The sequence below is a fragment of the Petaurus breviceps genome, unplaced genomic scaffold (assembly GCF_028583685.1).
Source record: "Petaurus breviceps papuanus isolate PSGF00001 unplaced genomic scaffold, PetGlider_PUasm1.0 38, whole genome shotgun sequence".
NCBI lineage: Eukaryota > Metazoa > Chordata > Mammalia > Diprotodontia > Petauridae > Petaurus > Petaurus breviceps.
Genome location: NW_027186304.1, coordinates 25,362,819 through 25,385,073, shown reverse-complemented (window position 1 = coordinate 25,385,073; position 22,255 = coordinate 25,362,819). Strand labels below are relative to the sequence as shown.

Genomic DNA, 22,255 nt, shown 5'->3' with positions numbered 1-22,255 from the left:
TTTATGAGCAGGCATTATGCCATTAAAAAATGTAGCTTTTCTGTTACTACCATAGAGTGCCTCATAAAGTTGGTTTTAATGTTAGTGGCAGCAAGATGCACAAAGTGCTTAAAATGTGGAGTTACCTGTGCAGAATCAGCATCTGTTGTTTCTGATCTACTTAGTTCTAACAAACAGAGACAGTCCTCATGGTTTGGACTGAGACTTATGTCACATTTTGAATTTATTTTTGCAATTCAAGGAAAGGAATCTGGAGAAATGTTTTGTCTACTCAACAATTTAGTTTCCTTGTTTGTTTTCTCAAGAGCTTTTGACTTGTAGAGAGGTAGATTGGTAGAATGAAAAGAATACCAAATTCAGAATTATGAAACCTGGATTCAAATTGTGGCTCTGACTTTTTACAGCGTGTCATTGTTGGCCACTCATTGAATTTGTCCCAGAGCTTCAATGATAGATGGGGGAGAATAACACTTGCACTGTCTGTCTCAGCTGATTTTGTAAATATAGGGTGTTGTATTTGTTGTTGTTGAGTTATGTCCATGGGGTTTTTGTTTATTTTTTTTTGGCAAAGACACTGGAGTAGTTTGCCATTTCCTTCTCCAGTGTTTCCCCATTTTATAGATGAGGAACTGAGGCAAATAGGAGCTAAGTGACTTGCCAAAGGTCACACAACTAGCAGTTATCTGAGGCTGAATTTGAACTCAGATCTTAACGACTCCTGGTCCAGTACTTTATTTCACCACCTAGCTGATCCATAAAGGGTGCTGTATACTTGAAAGCTATTATTCATCTCTTCTTGAAGCTCTCATTAAAGACTTTAATCTCTAGTAGACTCTATGTGTGGCAGGCAAACAAAGGGAAGGCATATAGTGCCAGAAATAGTGGCATAGAAAAGAAATGATTTAGCCTACAGTTCTCCCAACCAAATGATTTCCCAGTGGTCATTCTCCAGTATGTCTGCCTTACTTACAAACCCTGGCCCACTGCTACTGCCTTGTCCTACACTTTCTTCTCTATCCAGCTTAACCTCTCTCCTTCCTTTACCCAAGTCTCTATTCTTGTTGACTTCATTTTTTGAGACTCTCCTACAGTGAACCTTTAGAGCCTTCATTATTATCTTAGTGCATTACATAACATCCTCAGGCTTTTTCCCCCTTAAGTGCCTCTTCCTTGTTCTCAAATTAACTCCAACTTGAATTTGCCAGATAACATTCTACCTATTGTAATTCTCTCACTTTTTCCTACTTGCAGTACCAAGAGGTTGTGTCATCATACTCTGTTTTCCTATCTCGATCCTTCCTGAGTGCTGTCACTAAGCAACTTCCCTCTTCTATAAAGTTTACTCCTAGGAAATCTACCACTGTGTCTCCACCCATGCCACTGTTTTGATTTTTTCTCAGGATATTCAGCATCCATTCCCCAAACATTTGTATAGGGCAACTCAATACCTGAGGGTGAGAAGAAGAACTGCATAGTAAAGACAGGAATTGGATACAAAGGATGGAAGTAGAGGCAATTTCTGGGCTGTACCAGCACGATTTTTTCCTTGCTTTTCCTCTGTTCTTATATTGTGGGAGACCCACAAAATCTGGGAGAAGGGAGGAAAAAAACAACAGCCAAATAAAACCTGCAGAACCAGACAATTCTTGGTGGTTTGTTGAAAGGGAAACTTATAATGATGGTCTCGAGGAGGTAGACACTGGCAATCGTGAATTAACAAAAGCTATGAGGAATTTCTTTTCCCAAGTAAGTTAGTTATCTGGGATGATGTAATGCAATTCAGACCTAGCCACAGCATGATTCAAAGACAAACTAAATGCTTGCGACTTTTGTTTAACTGACTGGCTGTTTGGTGTTCCAAAAGGGCTTGGTACCTGGAGTCAAAGACTCTTCTGGAAAGAAATTCTGGGAACTGACATATTTCTCTCCTAATGGAGTGGAAAAAACAACCAAACAAAACCAAAAACTGCTGAGACTGTTCCACTAGCCAGATATTGGGCTGCTGAATGGCCTGCCCATCTCACTTAAAGAGCTGAAGCTTAAGCTTCTGGATTTTAAGCTAAGAGCTCATCTCTCTTCTCCTTATGCTAGAGAAGTAGCTACACAGCTGAGGACTCCAGCCAATGCCAGGACCTGGAAGCACAGAGGAACTCCACAATCGTGTTCCAAAGGGAGCATTGTATACCAGCGATTATAAAACCATCAGAGCTTCCTCATCCTCATAGCTAACATGTATATAGCGCTATGTGCTAGGCACTGTGCCAAATGCTCTCTCTTTCTCTTTGTGCTATATATACACACACATGTGCTTTATCTACATATAAGTGCTATGTATGTAGTACTTATATTACATTGAGTTCTAATCAAAGGCATCTAATGAAACATCATTTTTTAAAGGAGAAAATGAACATGTCCCCTATAAACCTTTTTTAGGGTTTCCTGCTGACATTCATTAGGAAGAATAGACATGCCTAGGGAACACATGTGAAGGGACACACATAGAGAATACATCTGTGTATGGATGCATATATACATATGTGTATATCATATGCTATATGTAATATATAATGATGGATGCATATATAGTATAATACACAATGTATAGACGCACATATACATATGTGTGTTTATATGCATATATGTATACATACATATATAAATGTAAATAAATAAAATTTTATCCCCACCACAACCCTGGGAGGAACATGTTATTATTATTTTTCAGATAATTTTATAGATGAGAAAAATGAACCTAACAGAGGTGAAGTGGTTTATCCAGGATCATATAGCTAGTAAGGGCATATTTTGAACTCAGATCATCCTGATTCTAGGCCCAGCAGAGATTATAAACCTAGACTAGATTATATACCATGTTCAGAAGAGAGAAGGAGCATGATGACATCATCAGAAAGTATTAAGAACTTTGCACTGGCGTTATGAGTTGCTCTTTCACTCATGTATCTAGGCCAGATGTATTCTCTATGTGTCCCTTCACATGTGTTCCCTAAGAATGTCTATTCTTCCTGTTGGACATTTGTGGGAAACCCTAAGCCAGGTTTACAGAGGGGATATGTTCAATTTCTCCTTAAAAATGTTATTTTATTAATTGCCTTTGAGTACGTCTTCTGGAGGACTGGTATGTCTTCTGGAAAACTGGTATGTCTTATGGATGAGTGGTGAAAGTAACTTCATCATTAGGGACTCAAGAACTGTGTTATTTTTTTATTAGAAAATATTTTTTTATTTTTAAAATTTATTTGTTTTTAATTAATTTGTTTGTTTCCTTTTAGTTTCCAGGATTCAATTCCACAATTCCTTGAGTTTCACATTTTGTCCCCCTCCTTCCCTTCCTCCCCCCATGGCGGCTTATAGTCAAGTATAGGATCTGTAAATACAATACGCATTAGTCAAGTTATAAAGACAGATTGTATCAGCTGTAATGAAAAATGGTAAAGAGGCCATAAAACCAAAGAAGAGAAGGAAAAAGATCAGGTATTTTGCTTCCACCTGGATATAAACTCAGTTCTTTCTAGTTCTTTCTCTGGATGCACATATTTCTCTCCATCATGAGTCTTTTGGGATTGACTTATATCACTGCATTGCTGAGAGGAGTCCAGTCTATCAAAGCTGGTCATCACACATACGTTGTATCTGTAATTGTGTACAAATTTCTCCTGGTTCTACTCTTCTCACTCAGCATCAGTTTGTATAAGCCTCTCCAGGTAAATATGAAGACCGTCCGTCTGCTCCTCATTTCTTATAGCACAATAGTATTCCATAACATGAATAAACCACAACTTGTTCAGTCATTCCCCAATTGATGGGCACCCCCTTAATTTCCAATTCTCTGCCACCACAAAAAGAGCTGCTATAAACATTTTTGTACATATGGGTCTTTCTCCCACTTCTATCATCTCTTTGGGATATAACCCTAGGAGTGATGTTGCTGGATCAAAGGGTATGACATTATTTATAGCCCTTTGGGCATAATTCCAGATTGCTCTCCAGAAAGGCTGGATCAGTTCACAACTCCACCAGCAATGCATTAGCGTTCCAATTTGCCCACATCCTCTCCAGCATTTGTCGTTTTCCTGTTTTGTCATCTTAGCCAATCTGACTGGTGAGATGTGGTACCTCAGAGTTGTTCTGATTTGCATTTCTCTGATCAATAGTGAATTAGAGCATTTAAGAACTGTGTTTTTTTAAACAGATGCAGAACCCCACAGTGTTCCTTGATCGTAGAGTAACTTTGCTGGGGATTCCATATACAAGTAGAAAATTACCTCGGTGTTATACCTATGTTCATTGTACAAGGCACTTTGGAAAAGAAAGCTTTGATCTCATGGGACTTACAGTCTAGCAGGAGAGTCAGATAAAAACAAATGTAATTACAATCTTAAATAATTATTTTAGGTAACAAATAGTTACTTACTAGGTACAAAACGCAATTTTGCCAGTGGAGGAAATCATGAAAGTTAAAGACATCCTTATTATCATTATCAGTGATATTTATATAATGCTTTTAAAATATACAAAGTGCCCTCTCTATCTTAGACACAGAGAAAAAGAGGTTATTTCTCTCTTTCTCTTTCTAAAAAATGACAAATATTCTCTGTGTTTAAGTGTCCCTGTTTCTCTTTCTGTCTGTCTGTCTCTGTTTTTGGAACTAAACCAAAGAAATAAAAGGGTTTTTTTTAAAACCTCATTTTACACATGGGAAATTGGGGCTAAGTAACTGCAAGATCACTGAGTTTATGAATATTAGAGCTAGAATTTTGAGCCCAGGTCTTCCTCAAACCCTAAGCTGAGTATGCTGTTCACTGTCATGGGATGTAACGTTTGAATTAGGCTTTAATGGATGACTAAGCATGGCTTAGGGGAGTGGAGAGGTGGAACATTTGCTAGATTTAGGGAACACCGTAAGCAAAGAAATGGAAACAGACGTGTAGGCTGTTCAGAGAGCAGAAAGTTCTATAGCATGACTTGTTGTTGTTGAATTGTTTTATTTGTGACCTTCTTCATGCCTCTGTTTGGTATTTCATTGGCAAAGATGCTGGAGTGGTTTGTCATTTCCTTCTCCAATTCATTTTACATATGAGGAAAACGAGGCAAACTGGGTGAAGCAACTTGCTTCAGGGTCATGTAGCTAATAAGTGTCTGAGGCTGTATTTGAACTCAGGTCCTTCTGATTCCAGGGCCAGTACTCAAGCCACTGCGTCTCCTGACTCTCCAGAGTTTATGATAATTTGCCACTGTCTTCCAGTGACTTGAGCATTTGACTCAGTCTTACTCTCCACTCCATCCTCTGGAGTCTCAGCAACTTCTATAAGTATCTGAAGCTAAATTTGAACTCCAGTTCTCTTGACTGCAGGACCAGTGTTCTATTCACTATACCAAAAAGGCCCAGGTACCCCACTGCACATGGGGCCATCTCTTGTCATCCTGATCTATATCGTGCCACTGGACCCAGATGTCTCTGGAGGAGAGAGTGAGGCTGGTGACTTCACAGCCCTCCGTCACTCAAATCCAATTCACTTGCATGTCATGGCATCACATTCCTGATGCCATAGTCCTGTTCAGGAATGAAGGACAAACAATAATGACTTCTATAGAAACGTTTATGAACTTCCACTCTTCTTACCTAAGATTTAAGAAGCTTAAATTATTGCAACAAAATCCACCAGAATTATACTCCAGATCTCACGACTCCAGATTTTTTTTTTGCTTTTTTTTTATATAAAACTAAGTCTTGTAAACCTTAATGCATGATATAAATAAATGTGAATGATTACTTATAATAACAATAATAGCAAGAGCTGATATTTATATAGCATACTGAGAGTTCCAAAGTGCTTTACATACATGAGCTCGTTACTTATAATACCTCTTTGTTGTGTGTGAAACAAGATGATACATATAGAATGCTTTATAACCAGAAAGTGCTATTGAAATGTGAGTTCCTTATTATATTACAGCATTAATTTCTCCCCTGAGCTCTAGATCCCCATTCCCAGCTGCCTGCTCAACACTGATACCTATCTGTCTCGGCAGCCTTTCAAATTCTCCTCAGTCAAAACTGAGAGATCATCATTTTCCTTCCCAAAACTTGTCCTTCATCATAACACCATCATTAACATTATCACACTGTTCTAGGCCAGGAAGTTTAGAGTTACTTTGACTTTCTGCATCAGACTTCACGTCTAGCTAGTTCCCAAATCCTGTTGATTTTACCTTAGTCATAGCTCTCACATTAATTATACCATTTTAGGGGTGCAGAAGTGCCATAGAAGTCATTAGGCTAATGGATCTTAGAACATAAATCTTCTTTATGCTGTATTTAGTGGGTATCTTTTCGTTTTATTTTTATTCTATGTATACTGCCCTCGTCCAGGTCATTATTACCTCTCATTTTATTATAATAGCCTTCTAACCATTCTCTTGCCTCCAGTTTCTCACCTCTGTAGCCATCGTGAGGACTGTTACTTGTCATCTTTCTTATATGCAGACCCAGGCACCTAACTCTACCACTAATAAATCCTTACTGCCTGTGATGTAAAGTCCAAACCCCTCGGAATGTTTCTCTTTCACATTTTCCTAGTTCTTTTGCTGCTTCCACACTCTATTGTCCTATGCTATACTTATTTACATGTTTCATACCCATTGCTCATTCCCCTCTACCCAAAATATCTCAGATCTGGAATGGATTTATGAGGGTATCCAATCTAGACCTTGAATATGACTCCCTTATATAGTATAAGTGTCATCTGACTTCCTATCCTTTGCTTGATGACCTCCACTGATGAGGAACCTAGTACATCTCAAGGAAGCACATTCATTCTCCTTTGGTCAACTCAGATTATTAGGAAATTTTACCTTGTCATGAGCCTAAATGTGATTCTTTTCAACCTCTATTTATTGCTTCCATCTGCCCTTTCAGATCAGTCAAATGCTGTCTACTCTACTCTCCTATTAGTGACCATCTTAAACATCTGAATTGTATAAATGAGTGACACCATATAAGCAATCGGCATAAAGGCAGGTTTGCTTAACAATTGCATGGCACAGAGCCAGGATGCCATTGGTAGTCCTGGTTCTCCTTCTACTTCTAGTGAACACCTTGCCTCTTCCTTCTCTTCTTTTTCTACCCATGCATTTGCACCTAAATTTTGAATGAAGCAGCTTTCATGGGCTGAAGAACGCATCAGGTCAGAAAAGTTAAAATACTGCATTTTTTAATGTCTGTGTGACTACCCAACTCATTTCCAGTGCAAAGTTTTCTGTTACCTTAAAAGAAACAAGCAAATAAAAAAACCCCAAACCTCAAACCCTTTGCTATCAGTGTGGTAGGTCCCACTTTTAGCAGTATTGCCTAATTACCATATGGCTTGAAATTTCATCTCCTATGGAAAGGAGACTGTGGACTCCCTTCTTAAAATTCTACCTGCTCCACAGGGTCTTCTTCTGTAATAATGTAAATGTGCCTGGCCATACCCTAGTATCTCTGTTTTCCATCTGATGACCCTTCAGGTCTTGAAAGACATCTGTCATGTCCTCTGTATATCTTCTTTCTTCCATGATAAATTTCCTTGATTCCATTAGCCAGTCATCTTATGTCAAAAACTGCCCATGGATGTTCTCCAGATTATCAATATTCTTCCTCAACAGTGGTGCCAAAAACTAACCACAATAGTCCAGTTTTAGGCTCACCGGGAACTATCACTTCCCTCTTTCTGTATATTATGCCTTTCTTAACAGCCCAATATCACATTATTTTTTTAACCACCATATCACATCATTGAGTTATATGGAATGTGCAATCCTCTCTTTTTAAAGAAAAATGCTATCTGGTCGCTCCTCAGTCTTATAATTATCCGAGTTGATTTTAAAAATGAGTGTAAGACTATATTTATCCTTCTTAAATTTCTTATTTGCTTCTGTCCCTAGTAGATTATAAGCGGTTAGAGGGTAAGGATGGAGATATTTTCATCGTTATATCTCTAAAGGCTAGCACAGTGCCCTGTACATTGCAGATATTCAATAAATGCTTGTAAAATGATACTTCAGAAATAGTAGGTGCTGTTACTAACTGGTGGTATTGCAGAAAGCATGATCAAGAACTTGGTGTTTCAACTGGGTTTTAAGAGAAAGAAGTAAGGAGGTTTCATAGGAAGGAAAGAAGTGAATGGAGTTAGAGTAGAGGACATTCTAAGAATGGCGATCATTGTGGGGAAAAAAGGAATTGAGGTAGGAAAGCCTGAGATGTGTATGGGGGTTGGCCCATAGTCTCATATGGAATACATGGAGTAGAGTAGAATGAGATAAAGTAAAACTAATAAGATGATGTCGGTGAAAATTTCATAGGGTTAGGAATATCTTCAATAGGCTGTTGATTCCTTTTGCAAAATTTAAATTATTGAATAAACACAGACAGTACTGGAGCGAAATGTGCTTCCATCCACCCTACAAGTTTATCATATATCTTAATTTTTAGATAAAACAGGTTATTTTTGTCATCATTCTGTTCTCCTGCAATTCAGCCTATGCATTCTGGCCAGATTAATGCTGTTCTTCTGGGCTTATGTGGAGAAAGCAGAAAACTTTTTGCTTCCTTCATCATTTCAGGTGAATACAATGGTATAGGTGGCTGTATTTATGTCTAGAACCATTTCGTATGAATATATGCTTTCTGGAACCTTTTGAATCTTATTAAAACTGACCACTCTCCAGCTCTCCAGGAAACAATTAAGTATGGCCTCCTCTCTGGATCCTTTGCAGATCTGTGCTTTAAACAACTCATTGAAGAGTCTGATTTCAGTCAGCTGTTGTAGGGAATGCTCAGCCAGGCTTCTCATAGGCTATGGGAGTTGGGAATGTGAAGGACTTCATGTCACATTTGGAAGAAGCTGTGATGAAGATAGTCATATAATTTTTTTTTTAATGACTTGAGGAATTGGTCCTATTTCCAAAGATGTTCCCTGAGGATTTTTCAGAAGAACATTCAGGAGATTGCTGATAGGGATTGGAGACTTTTGGAAGGTCACCTAATTGGAGTCTGCAGGAAGGGAAGATTGCTGAAGATGGGGTCCAGAGACCAAAGAATGGTGGTGATCCGGACCTTTCTTCAAACCTTCTTCCTTAAGAAAGAAGTTTGAGGTGGTCACAATAGAAGATGTTGAAGTAAGGTCAGTCAAGGATGTTGCAGTAGAGGAGGGTCAGCTTTTGCGAGAGCATAACTCTCCATTTTTAAAAGCATGATCTTAAGTGTACTAGCTGAACTCAAAGGAAACCGTTCTGGCTGTCAGCAATAGGCCTGTGATAATAGGTCATTGTGCTTATTACTCTCTTCATTCTTAAGAATGTATCTTTATGAAACCCTTTTGTGGTAAAATTCTAATGGAGACTTCAGAACTTCTTGAGTAGACTGCAGAAAGCAGGAGAAAAAAACAAGGAGCGAGCTGAGCAAGGGTGGGTCCTGTAAAAGATGCATCACTGTGGCACTCTCCAAATGACCTAAATCAGAATTTCTATTTATGGCACATCACTGAGAAATATAGTCCTAGTTTGCTTTTTACACTGATGTAATAATTTCCCTTAATGAGTGTCTCTAACAATGTATAACAAACAGTATTTGAAAGTAACAATACTCCATTGCTTTTTAAAAGCAATTCCTAATTTTCACTAATTGAAAGTAGGATTTTAGTCTTCCCACCCTATAAAATTCTACCTTGTTTGAAGTTATTATATTATACTTTATTTCTAATTTCTTAAAATTTTAGATTATACCTACCATTGATTGATTTTATTAATAAATAAAATTTAAAACTGGTTACATTAATAGTCCTGTCATATATTAAAATTAATATCCTCTTAGGAATGGATGTGTATATATATGTACATATATTTGTGTGTATTATATATATATATATATAGATATGTGTGTATATCTGTCTACTATCTATCATCTATCTATCCATCCATCCATATTCTAAAAAATGTAAGGTGCCATTCCATTTTAGCACCCAAAAGGCCATGAAATGCATCTGGTCCCTTAACAAACACTGCAGTGTTCTACATGTGGTCCTTTATCCTAGATGGAGATTATAAGTAAATATTGTGGTATTGGATGTCAGTAACAGAGAATGCTGAAGTGAAGCCTTCAGTGTGATTGAAATGTATTTGTTGTTGTTGAGTTGATTTAGTCATGTCTGACCCTTTGTGACTTCATTTGGGGTTTTCTTGGCAAAAATATTGGAATGGCTTATTTTCTTCTCCAGCTCATTTTTACAGATGAGGAAACTGAGGCAAATAGGGTTAAATGACTTACCCAGGGTCACATAACTAGCAAATGTTGGAGGTCAACATTGAACTCAGGGAGAGGAATTGACCTTCTTATAATAATAATGTATTATTATAGAACTATTTCATGAAAAGATTCCTTGTAAAGGTTATAGGACAGTCTTCAATCATGGTAAACTCAATAGGTTTTAAGTTCCAAGAAACATTGAAGTCTCTTCACACCATAATGTCACTCTTTCTCCTTCCCAACTTTCCATCTCCCAGTTACTACATGATTAGTTGGTACCAACTTTGCAATGAACTGGTGCTCCATATGTGGGCTTTATTAACAGCATACAATTGAGGAAGAGTTAGATAATAGTCTGGATTGCCTTTGGAAAACTACATAATTCTTGTAATGAATCCAGTGACAAAAACATTTTTTAAACTAATGTGTTCTTCTAATGATACTGTATGACTATAAATCATGGGATGCTACAGTCTGAAGAACTGACATTAAGAATCACTCAGAAGGCAATGGAGAAGTGCATGGTGGGTGTGAACAGGAGGCAATGCGTATTGTAGATATAGGGTGGCGCAAAAGAAGTAATGTAAAGAGTATCTATCGTCAGAGAAATGTAGAACCAGAAAAAGTGAGTGAGATTAGGGCCAGTGACATAGTGAATTTGAAAGACAACTGAAAGCATGTATAAATTCAGTGGCATCATGCTATGTGGCAAAAATATGATGAAAGCCCATAGCAAGTTGTGTGAATTTATGAGAGGGTAGAGACAAGAATCACATCCTGTGAGTAAGCAGGGATGGACTGTGATATGCATCATGGGAAAGAATATACACATTAATGAGCTCACAGGTTTATTGGAGAATTGGAACATGTGGCTTTGACATGCCCTGCCTCCCAGTATTTTTGTTTGCCCTTTTGCCTCAATATAGTTATTCACCAAATTATGTTTTCCTTAAGCTAATACAAATTTTTATTTCCTATAAATATACTGGCTAGGCCGAGAATTATCTAGCACAGACTCACTATGTGTCAGATAATTCTGGCCCATTTATCCAATACAAGCATCACAGATACTGAGGCTCCTTAACAGTCTACCCATTATGGTGAACTTTTAATAAACTTGGCTTTGTTTTGGCTGGGAGGAAAAAAAAAAGAAATATACTGGCTAGGCATAATTCCCTCATTACGTACCCAGGCTGTATAGGCTAAACATGACCCAGAAGTATGTTGATCAGTGGGAAAATAATTGGTAGAGGATATTAAAAAAATGGCTCTAGGTAATTGGCAAACATTTTTGTCTGCCACAGAGGATGCTGTCATCTTTATCCTTCCTTGCCATTTTGTTTCCCACTTAGCCCTTCCTTTTTTCTAACCATCCATCTCTGTAGGGATTAGAGAGCCTTCTTCCTACAGCCTAAAGGCAGAGTTGCTGACTGCAAAGACATCTCATTGAAACCTAAAGGCTGACCTATCACTGATTTCCAGAATTGTCTTTTTTCTAAGTAATGCAGAAACTGGTCTGCTGCTTCTCGAATGTAATAGAATTATCCCTTATTTAAACAGCTGTCCCATGTAGACAGAGTACATTTGGAGTCCTAATGCGGTTTAACATTGGGAATCAGTCTTACTGTTTGAATTGGAAATAAGAATCAGCAAATAACTCCTATGCTATGTCAGCCTGGCATAATTTTGCAGAGTTTGTCTTTGGGGATAGTATTTTTGGTTGCCGGAAAATATTATACTAGCAATGTTGCATACCAATTAGTTGTATTAAAATATATATTATGCAGTGACTCTACACTTGGGTTAAAAAGTTTCCTTGACAACATCATTTAACTTCTTACTGTTCTTTTCCTGCTGCTAGTATAAATATCTAAGATGTTTTTGTTCAAAACATCAATTAGACTTCAATATAATCTTTATTAATACAGATGTGTTATTACAAGAAGACTGCTGAGCTATGATAATTTGCACAGCAGGAACAATAAAATACCTCCCTTCTCTTTGCTTGTATCCCAGAATGCTTAAATTTTCTATTCATTTACAAAGCTAATCACAACCTTCTATAGTATCTTTTTACAATTATAGTCAAATCTTTAAAGCTCTCATCATCAAAAGCATTATCCTTCAAAGGTAAACATAATGAAAATTCTCACATTGTAGATGGCTAGAAAAAGGCACCTATTAGCTTTAGCCATATGTGGTGTTAATTTTTCCCTATTCTTTTCTTCCCTTTCCACAGCCAAAACTCCCCACTTCCTGAGAATTCAGAACGTGGAAGTCAATGCTGGGCAGTTTGCTACCTTCCAATGCAGTGCCATTGGTAGAACAGTTGCTGGGGACAGACTCTGGCTTCAGGTATGGTGATATATTTTTTGTGAATACTAGAGTAAGATGGGTTTTTTTCAGTGTTTTTTTAAATGGGGGGATCCCCCAAAATCTATAGCCATGGACAAATTGCTTTTAACCTCTCAGTTTTCCAGGCTGCTTAGAGCATACAAATAAGGGGTGACTTTTCAATCTGCACTTATAGAAAAGAATTTCCACAATGCCATATCTCCCACAGCAATGAGATCTTGGCTCTGGACCAGTAAGCAAAACCAAAACAACAAGGAAACAGCTCCATCAAAGCTGTAATCAGCATAAAGGAAAAGAGATTCTCCTTTCTCTCTGCTGCATCATCCTTTATTACCTATGAGTACTTGAGTTTTCTGTGTTCTCTAGTTTCTTTTGCTCTCAGATTCTAGGTTCATACATGGATTCAGAGTTAGAAGGCACCTTAGAAGCCATCAAGTCTAATCCTCTCATTTTACATACAAATAAACTGAGGCCAGGAGACATTAAATGGCTTGTTCAAGGTTACACAAATTTTATATGGCAGGACTATGATTTGAATCCACATTGTCTGACTTTGAATTCCATGTTCTTTTCCTTATACTGTGCTGGCTGTCTTCATGAAAAATGTTTCTAAGGGGCAGCCAGGTGGCTCAGTGAGTAAGAGCACCAGCCCCAGTGTCGGAATAACCTGGGGTTCAAATCCGGGCTCAGATACTCAGCACCAGACCCAGAAATAACTGGCCGTGTAACCTTGAGCAAGTTACTTAACCCCGATTGCTTTAAATATATATATATTGCTAAAGTGCCTAACATATGTAATTATTCTTCCTGTTAAATTTTCTTGATCCTTTTACCTGGATTTTTTTTTTCTTTTTAGCCTTACTATTTTGTCAAATTGCAGGTGACTTCCAAGGTTACATTTAGGTTTGAGGATGGGGAAAGGTGTTAAGAAGTAAGGTATTCCACCTCTTCTCCCTTCTCTTTTTTTAACATGAAAAAAGTCTGTAGGGTGAGGGAAAAAATATTTGAATGCCTTTGAGATATTTGCAACTTTCCAGTGAAATGTAACAATTAGTATGGGAAGAGTCCTTTCTGGTAATTGCTGTTATTTCTCATAGTATGCCTGTGGGTTCTGTCCCTCCTCAGCACAGGAGAGAATGGGCTTTATCCATGGTTCTCCAGTGAATCAAGGGCAGGAGTGAGATTAGTCGATTTGCTTAATTTACCAAACCACAGCACCTCCCCTTCTTCCAGCGAAGGCCCTTCCTTTCCATGCGGTACTTCTTCAATTCCCTTCCCACTTCTCAGCTTCCTCAGTCACTCATCCTTGTAGACCTGGTATCATCTTCAGCTCTTCATTCTTACCCATGCCACATATACAAACAATTGTTGAATCTTGTCATTTATAACCTCATAACATATCAGGTACGCATCCCCTTCAATCCATTCAAATAGTCATCACCCTAAGTCAGGTTCTCATCAGCTCTTGTCTGGACCATTGCCAATAGCTTTCTTTCTGGTGTCCCTACCTCAGTTCTTTCAACGTTCCAATACGTCCTTCATATGACTGCCAAAATGACTTCTTTCAAAGGAATAGTTCTGACCGTATCATGTCCATTGATCTCCAGGGCTTCCCTGTTACCTCTAGTATCAAATATAAAGCCTTCAATTTGTTTTGAAAGCCCCTCATAATCTGGCCCATTCCTGCCTGCCCAGCTTTCTCACACCTTACTCCCTTCATGACATTACAGCTCCAACTACACTGTCTCACTTGTAGTCTATTCAGTGTGGCACTCCATTTTCCATCTCTCTAACTTTTGCTGACCTTCCCTGGTATGTAGAATTCTCTGCCCCTTCCCTCTATCTCTTAATTTCCTTAACATCTTTCAAGATTCAGCTGTTGGAGACCTTTTCCCATTCTTCCTAGCTGCTAATGCCTGCCCCTTTTACATTACATCCCATCTATTCTGCATGAATCATATACATGTATATGTATATATCTCCTAGTTATTAACATTTTGTCTTCCTCATTAGAATGGGAGCTACTTGATGCCACTTTAAATTGCATTCTACTCTGATAAATCATATATATACATATTATAAATGTGATATATATGTATATATCTCCGAGTTATTAATATTTTGTCTTCCTCATTAGAATGGGAGCCACTTGAAGGCAGAGACTGTTTTTTTGTTTGCTTGCTTGTTTTTAGGGGGGGAGGCAAGACAATCAGGGTTAAGTGACTTGCCCAGGGTCACACAGCTAATAAGTGTCACGTGTCAGGATTTGAACTCAGGTCCTCCTGACTCCAGGTGCGGTGCTCTATTCACTGGGCAACCTAGGTGCACCAACTGTTTTTTGTCTTTTTTTTATCTTTAGGGCATTGCATGGTGCTGGTGAGTAGGCAGTGCTGAATACTTGTTGATTGTCCTCAAGAGTTGTCAGAGGCACTGAGAGGCTAAGTAATTTCCCCATGGTCACTCAGGCAGTATGTATCAGAAGTAGTATTTGAACACAAATCTTCTTGCTTCCACAATATTTTGTTACCTCTGATAAATATAATGAACATAACCACCATGCCTACATTCATTCATAGCTAACTCTTCAACAAGTGTGTTCGTTTTTTCATGCCCCTCTTTATTAATCTCTCTTCTTCTCAGTCTGCTAGCAAGTAGATATACTAAAAAAAAAGAAAATAATAATGTGAAGCTATTGTGCTAGGCTGCCTTTTTGAAAGTTGCATTTAGTCAGGAACTCTCTGTTCACAATTGGCTCAGAATAGTCAATTTAAGAAGTCAGTGAGTTTCTATTCAGTTTTTTAAAGGTCAAGCAGAAAGGATGTTTTGCAGAAATAGAAACTGACCACCCTGTTTTTATGAAAGAGTGTACCCTTTAATGTAGAAATCTTCATATGAAAGGAATAAAACCCTTCCTCTTTCTGCAGAGGTTTTATGTCCAACAGTGTCACCAATGGATGAGATTGATTCCAATGTTGCCAAGAGTTTATGGAATATTTGAGATCATAAAATACTGATTCTTTTTAAAAATGGTTTCAAAACTCCTACTTCAGAACTAGCATTTATTTTAAAAAACCTCAAAATATTTTCTACCCTTAGCAGAAGGTTTTCTACTATAAAACTCACAATAGAATTCAGCAATGAACAGCTCATGCATAAATGCTAATAGACATGCTCCAAATTAAAGGAGCAATGGGAAGGATAAGAAGTAGAGAGAAGAAAGGGGCTTGTATTTATTCTCCAGTTGTAATGTGGACTATACATGTCAGATTTCTACTGTATGAGTTGATATTTATAAAAACTTAGAGAAAATAACGTTTGTAAATTATTTCTAAAGCCAGCACAGCCATTTTCCCCCTTATTTCCACCCTTTCTTCCTCATTTCTTTATGGCCTTCTCAGGGCCTAGTCATATTGACACCCTGCTTAGTACATAACATAGAATGTAATTTCAATTATGATTTGGATTTTAGAATTCAGAAGCATGTGCCTTTTTCCCCTTTTTTTGGAGGGGAGAGGGCAGGGCAATTGGGGTTAAGTGACTTGCCCAAGGTCACATGGCTAGTAAGTGTTAAGTGTCTGAGGCCATATTTGAACTCAGATTCTCCTGACTCCAGGGCTGGTGTAGTATTCACTGAGCCACCTAGCTGCCCCAGCATGTACTTTTGTGTGATGTCATTTCTTCTTGCAGGACTGGGCAAAGTGTTGTTTCTCTCTACTGTTTACTCCATTAATTTAAAAAAAATACACAATCATTGCCTGCAGTGAGATAAAAATGTGTGCTATCCTTTCATTATAACAACTGATGCTAGTCATCTGCTGTGAATAGAATATGCATGCCATTATTTTTTATTTCCAATATTGAAGGTGGGATGCTATCTTGACCCATTTCACTTGAAACCAATGACACACATATGTGACATGGCCATTTTTTTTCTTTAGGAGACCAGTTGGTGACCATAAAATAGAGGTTTATTTATTACATGAAGTTGTTTGGATCATGTGAAAATTAAAGCTAATTTATTTAGGTACATGAATAATTATTAGACCATTGATTTTTGAGGTGAAAGGGTCATTTAATGTCACTGAGTTCAACACTCTCATTCTAAAGATGAGGAAAATTAATGTCTAGGAAGGAAAATAACCTGCCTAAGGTCATCTAGGTTTTGGTATCATAGCCAGATCTTGTGACAAGTCTCTTGATTTCAAATCCAACGTCCTTTCCATTAAACCATACTTTCTCTCATGGAAAGTGGATGATTATTGAGAACAGATTATGATTATGGTTATTATTGTTATTAAAAATAATAACAGCGCCACTTCACATTTACATAGAGCCTTCATGTTTGTCAAGCATTTTCACATAAACATTCCATTTATTTCCAATAGAAAAGTATGACATAAGCAAAGCAGGTGATGTTATTCCCGTTTTATAGATGAGGAAACTGGCTTAAAGAGTCTAAACAACTTGTTCAAGATTATACTATTAAGTGGGAGAGACCAGATTAAAGCATAGAGTTTTTCATGCCACCCTCTGTGATCTTCTCAGAAGAGTGGAGGGGGACTACAGGTGTGGAGTGTTGAATACACTATCAAACTCTGACACAATATTGGTTTGTTTTGCTAAATTGTTTTCTCTTCTCTTTCTTGTAGAGGAAGGTTCAAAGCCTGATTCTTTGGTGGTGGGGCAATATGGGGAGGAAGGCTATATAGAAGGAAATGACTGTGAAATAAAGACCAATGACCATAAGTAAAACTTATGTTTGTTTTTTCCATTGTTTTAGTCATATCCAAGTCGTCATGACTCCATTTGGGGTTTTCTTGGGCAAAGATGCTAGAGTGGTTTGTCATTTCCTTCTCCAGTTCATTTTACAGATGAAGAAATTGAGGCAGAGTTAAGTGACTTGCTCAGGGTCATTCAGCTATTATGTTTCTGAGGCTAGATTTGAACTCGGGTCTTTAGTGTCCCCTCTATCTACTATACCACCTAGCTGCCCCTAAACTTATATTCACAGAATGATAAAATAAAATTAAAATTCAAGGAGTCTGACTTCTCTTTCAATTCTATAGACTATAAGAAAACATTGCTTTTTCTCATTTATAATACCATTTATACAGTGATTTAATGTTTTCAAGGCATTTTACAGGCACCACATTTTAGCATCACAGCAGCTCTGGGAAATAGGTGCTGTTATCACCCTCATTTTACAAAGGAAGAAACTGAGGCTTAAGATGGGGCTGCCATTTGTAAGTTTCTGAGGCCAGATTTAAACATAGGTATTTCTGACTTCAAATCTAGTACTGTTCCTAGTAGGGCAACAGGAAGCATGGATTTTTAAATGATGTGACAAGAAATTGATAGCACTGTGAAAATAGCGGTGGTCCTAGTCAAGAGAACCCTCACGTTATACCTTGCTCAATCACTTATCAGCCGTGTGACTTTGCTCTGAGTTCCCCTTAAATATAAACTGAGCAGGGTGGATTAGATGATTTCCAAGGGCCCTCAAATCCTCACATTCTGTGATTCTTTAATTCAGAGGGAGAGTAACAAGACCACAATCCAATTGCATAAAAATACTCCATTATTAAAATATGTGTAAATCTGTGTATGTGCATGGATATATTAATAGCATCTTGTAAGAAAGGTCAGTGATTGGATTGTATGCATTATGAATTAAATGTGTTCATCGATAAGGCTTTCAACATAAACATAACATGCAAATAAATCTGATGATGACACTAATGAAGGAATGTTTATGATTAACAGATGTGTCCCATCTGCCTGCATTTTCTTTGTCACATCTGTGGACCACACAGGTTATTGCCAATATGGGACTTTTTTTTTTTCTGTGATACTGAGCAACCAAACAAAAACACGGTTCACATGCCTCCATTATTGAGGGTCCAATGTACTTAGACTATCTGGTTATGTATGAACAGTTACCATGCAAAGGCAGCAGCGATGGGATTGGCTGGGAGTGGGGGGTTTTTGGTGTTTTTATAATTGTTGACAGTTGAATCCCTCAGTGATCTCTGGTGATGCCAACATTCTGGCTTTTACAAATAAACTTGAGTCATTTAGAGAAGACCACCTATCCCTGTGAAAATGATAGGCTAGACCCCCCAAAAAATGAAAAGAAAAAAAAAGATAATTGCCTTTCATTTTAAAGGAGGAGGCAGTCTGTTTTGCTAGCACTGGATTCAGAGTGAGACTTTGTTGTATACTTGCTAACTGTGAAACCATTGTAAGTCATTCAACCTCTCTGGACCTCAGTTTCCTTAGAAAAATGGGAATAATGATACATCAGTACCTTCCATGCAGAGTACTTGTCAGGATGAAATCATGCAACGTGTTAAAGCATTTTTCAGGTCTTAAGATGCTGTACAAATATTAGCTATTATTATATTCACTCCCCTTGTTGAATTCACATTTTGAAAATTTTGTGAAATATATTTAATATATTGAGCAAAGGACTATGGGATTCCTGGTTTGTATCTTTCTGTGACTATATATTGTTTGCTTACCAGGCAGTTTGTGTTATTATGAATTTTTCGCTCCCATTGTCCATCCTTTAAAGGTCTTATGATTGTGAGTAGAAATGATTATTGTTCTTCTGTGGGTATTTCAAATTTTATTTTGTTGCATTTCCTGTGCGTTCTTTGGGAGTTGTTTTCACAGAGTATTTTATGTACAGAATAACACAATTCAACTTTATAGAAAATAAAGCTAATACCCAAAGCCAGTCTTGAAACTGGACACTTTATAGTTCCAAAAATGGTTTACACTTGAACTTTATTCCAAGTTAGGGGAATAAGGGTTTTCCCCACATCTGTTTCAATTTTCACTTTCCTAGGGACCCTCTTATAGCCTCTTATTTCTGTATGCATCGCTGTGTCTTCTCTCTCCCTTCCATTTTTTCCTGAGTTCGTCTCAAGCCCATCAATGAGTGGTAGACAAGGTTTAGTCACCAGAACAAATGGCGACACAGAGAAAACATATTGGGGGACTGAAAGTGACCTTTATCATGGCAGTCTTTTGGGTATGTCAGAAAACAAAATTTACAGAAGGAAATCTAGTAAATATGTAGAGTTGTGCCACCTCCCATCCCACCCACACCATAGATATTTAGGCCATTGCTAAACAAGCACATTATCAAAAGTATCTGTTTCATGGAATCATTTCATCAGCAAGCATCTCTTCTTCAAGTATCTATTCTGTACCAGGCACTTTGCTAGGTGTTGGGTGGAGATACAGAGACAAAAATCAGAACTTGAAGGGAATTTGGAGATCATTTAGTATAATCTACTTTGTTTTCAAATGAAGAAACTGAGACCGAGAGACGTAAGTGATTTGGTCAAATTCATGCAGTGTGTTAATGGATTGTATAGTCATACAGACTTACCTCCTAGGGAAACTAGAAGGAAGGTAATTGTTTTCAGGTGGTATGTTTTATCATTTACACATTGTTCCTCACTGAGACAAATCGACTTTTCACTGCTGTTTTACATTCTTAGATGACCTGCATTTGAGTTGTTCTGTATCTTCCTTTTGAGATTAGGATTAACTGAATAGTATAGGTAGAAGAAAAGACTCTGAAAGATGATTTTAGATTAGTCCTGCCCCCTCATTTGAAAGTAATGATAATTTAAACCACCAAAGATCAAATGACCTAAAATATCTCAGTCAGTTGGAATTTAGGGTTTTTGGCTCTATTATTAACTAGCAATCTCATGTTGCATAGTGCAGAGAGAATTATGTCTGATTCAGAGTCAGAGGATCAAAATAACGTTGGACAAACTACTTAACCATCCTGAGACTCAGTTTTCTCATCTGTGAAATGTGGGAATATAAGATTTCTGAAGTCCCTTATAGCCTTTATATTCTGTGATTTTGTTAATAACTTAGGTATCTAAAAAATAAGATGTTGACATGACATTAGAATTTCATTTTAAAACTAAATTATTTATGTTAATTTCAACAATTTAGTAAATTCAAGTAAAAATTATATTTCTATATTTAACATGATAATTGAATGAAATATTTAACAACATTAACTTCTGAACTTAGCTTTTAGAAGGAAAGACTTAAATTAGGGTCCTTAAACTTTTTTTAATACATTTTTATTTCTCTTTAATTTTAATTCAATTTAATTTAATTTAGTTCAATATAATTGGTTTCTTTTGTCATCCTCTGTATTTTATGCATTTATGATAAAGGATTCATAGACTTCATCACACTGACAAAAGAGTACAGGACACCAAAAAAAGGTCCAGAACTCTTGTGCTTGGATGACTATCTTCGTTTTAATGATGAACCCAGAGGTCCCATAAATTGGCTTCTTTCCCAAGCATAAAGTATAACTTATAACAGACAGGTGTCACAGTGGTTAGAACTCCAGACCTGGAGCCAGAAGAACCTCGGTTCAAATCTGGCCTCAGACACTGACTAGCAGTGTGATCCTGGGCAAGTCACTTCACCCTGTTTGACTCCGTTTTCTCATCTGTAAAATGCTCTAGAGAAGCAAATGGCAAACCACTCCAGTGTCTTTGCCAGGAAAACCCCAAATGGAGTCATGGAGAGGCAGATGCAACTGAAATAATAACAACAGCAAAGTACAAATTATCCCTCCCTTCTCAGTGTTAGAAAGAATTCTCTCTGGAGTAGGGGAACTTGTCACGATCTTTAGCATTTCTGATGGTTGAAGTGACCTTTTCTGTAGCCTGTGCAGTCTGTTCCCTAGGGAACAGTGGAAGAGCAGGGATTGAATAACAGATTCGATATTTGAGTAATTTTCATTCAAAACTTATTATAGATAATGCCTAATATTCTTTTTTGTGTCTTATCTCCATCCTTTCTTTGTGTTTCCCAATAAAACATCTTTTCCGCTCAGCCTAGTACCCCACCATGCACCCTCCTAAACTCTGAACCTTCCCTCCTAGACATGTTCCCACCCCACTTGGAATAAATTGAAAATTAAGGGAAATATGACAGCTAACATCTTTGATGTTCCCACTCTGGCAGCCAACCTATGCTATAGTTATGATTGAGAGACACTTTCTCCCTTGTGACTAGTACAATCCATTATAATCTCTTATTTTCAGGCACTTTTTAAATTTCTGGGGGGATAATTTGGGAACCTGAGAACTTTTTTTTAACATTTGTTTTTAAAACTTTGATTTCCAGATTCTTTCCCTTCTTCCCCCCTCACCCACCCCTACTGGGAGGACATGCACTTCAATATAGGTTGTACATGTGTAGTTAGGTAAAACGTTTCCATAGTAGTTATTCTATTTTCTACTTTGACCCTGTCCCTTTTCAAAAGTGTTTGCTTCTAACTACCCTCTACCCCAATCTGCCCTCCCTTATGTCATCCCCTTTCTTATCTCCTTGGCCTGAGAATTCTTGATTGCTTTTAGCCCAAAGGTAATTTTTTTCTTTTGAAAGTTTAATATATAATTCCATTTAACTGTGTATGAGCTATCCAAGTGTGAAAAAAATGTTTTTCACCAGTTAATAAATTTGTCACATGAATTTTCTGAGTTCAGAAAACTCCAGAATTTCTTTTGAGAAAAAGCTTCAGATTTTCATGACTTAAAACGG

General features: G+C 37.5%; 1 protein-coding gene across 1 annotated transcript in view; it reads left to right on the top strand.

The window, feature by feature from the left end:
* The window catches only part of PTPRM (protein tyrosine phosphatase receptor type M), a 1,041,338-nt gene that overhangs the window by 384,508 nt on the left and 634,575 nt on the right, over window positions 1–22,255 (top strand). Inside the window, exon 5 of the mRNA XM_069099664.1 lies at window positions 12,543–12,658. Within this exon, the coding sequence (XP_068955765.1) occupies window positions 12,543–12,658 (116 nt within the window). The remainder of the gene's footprint in view (window positions 1–12,542; window positions 12,659–22,255) is intronic.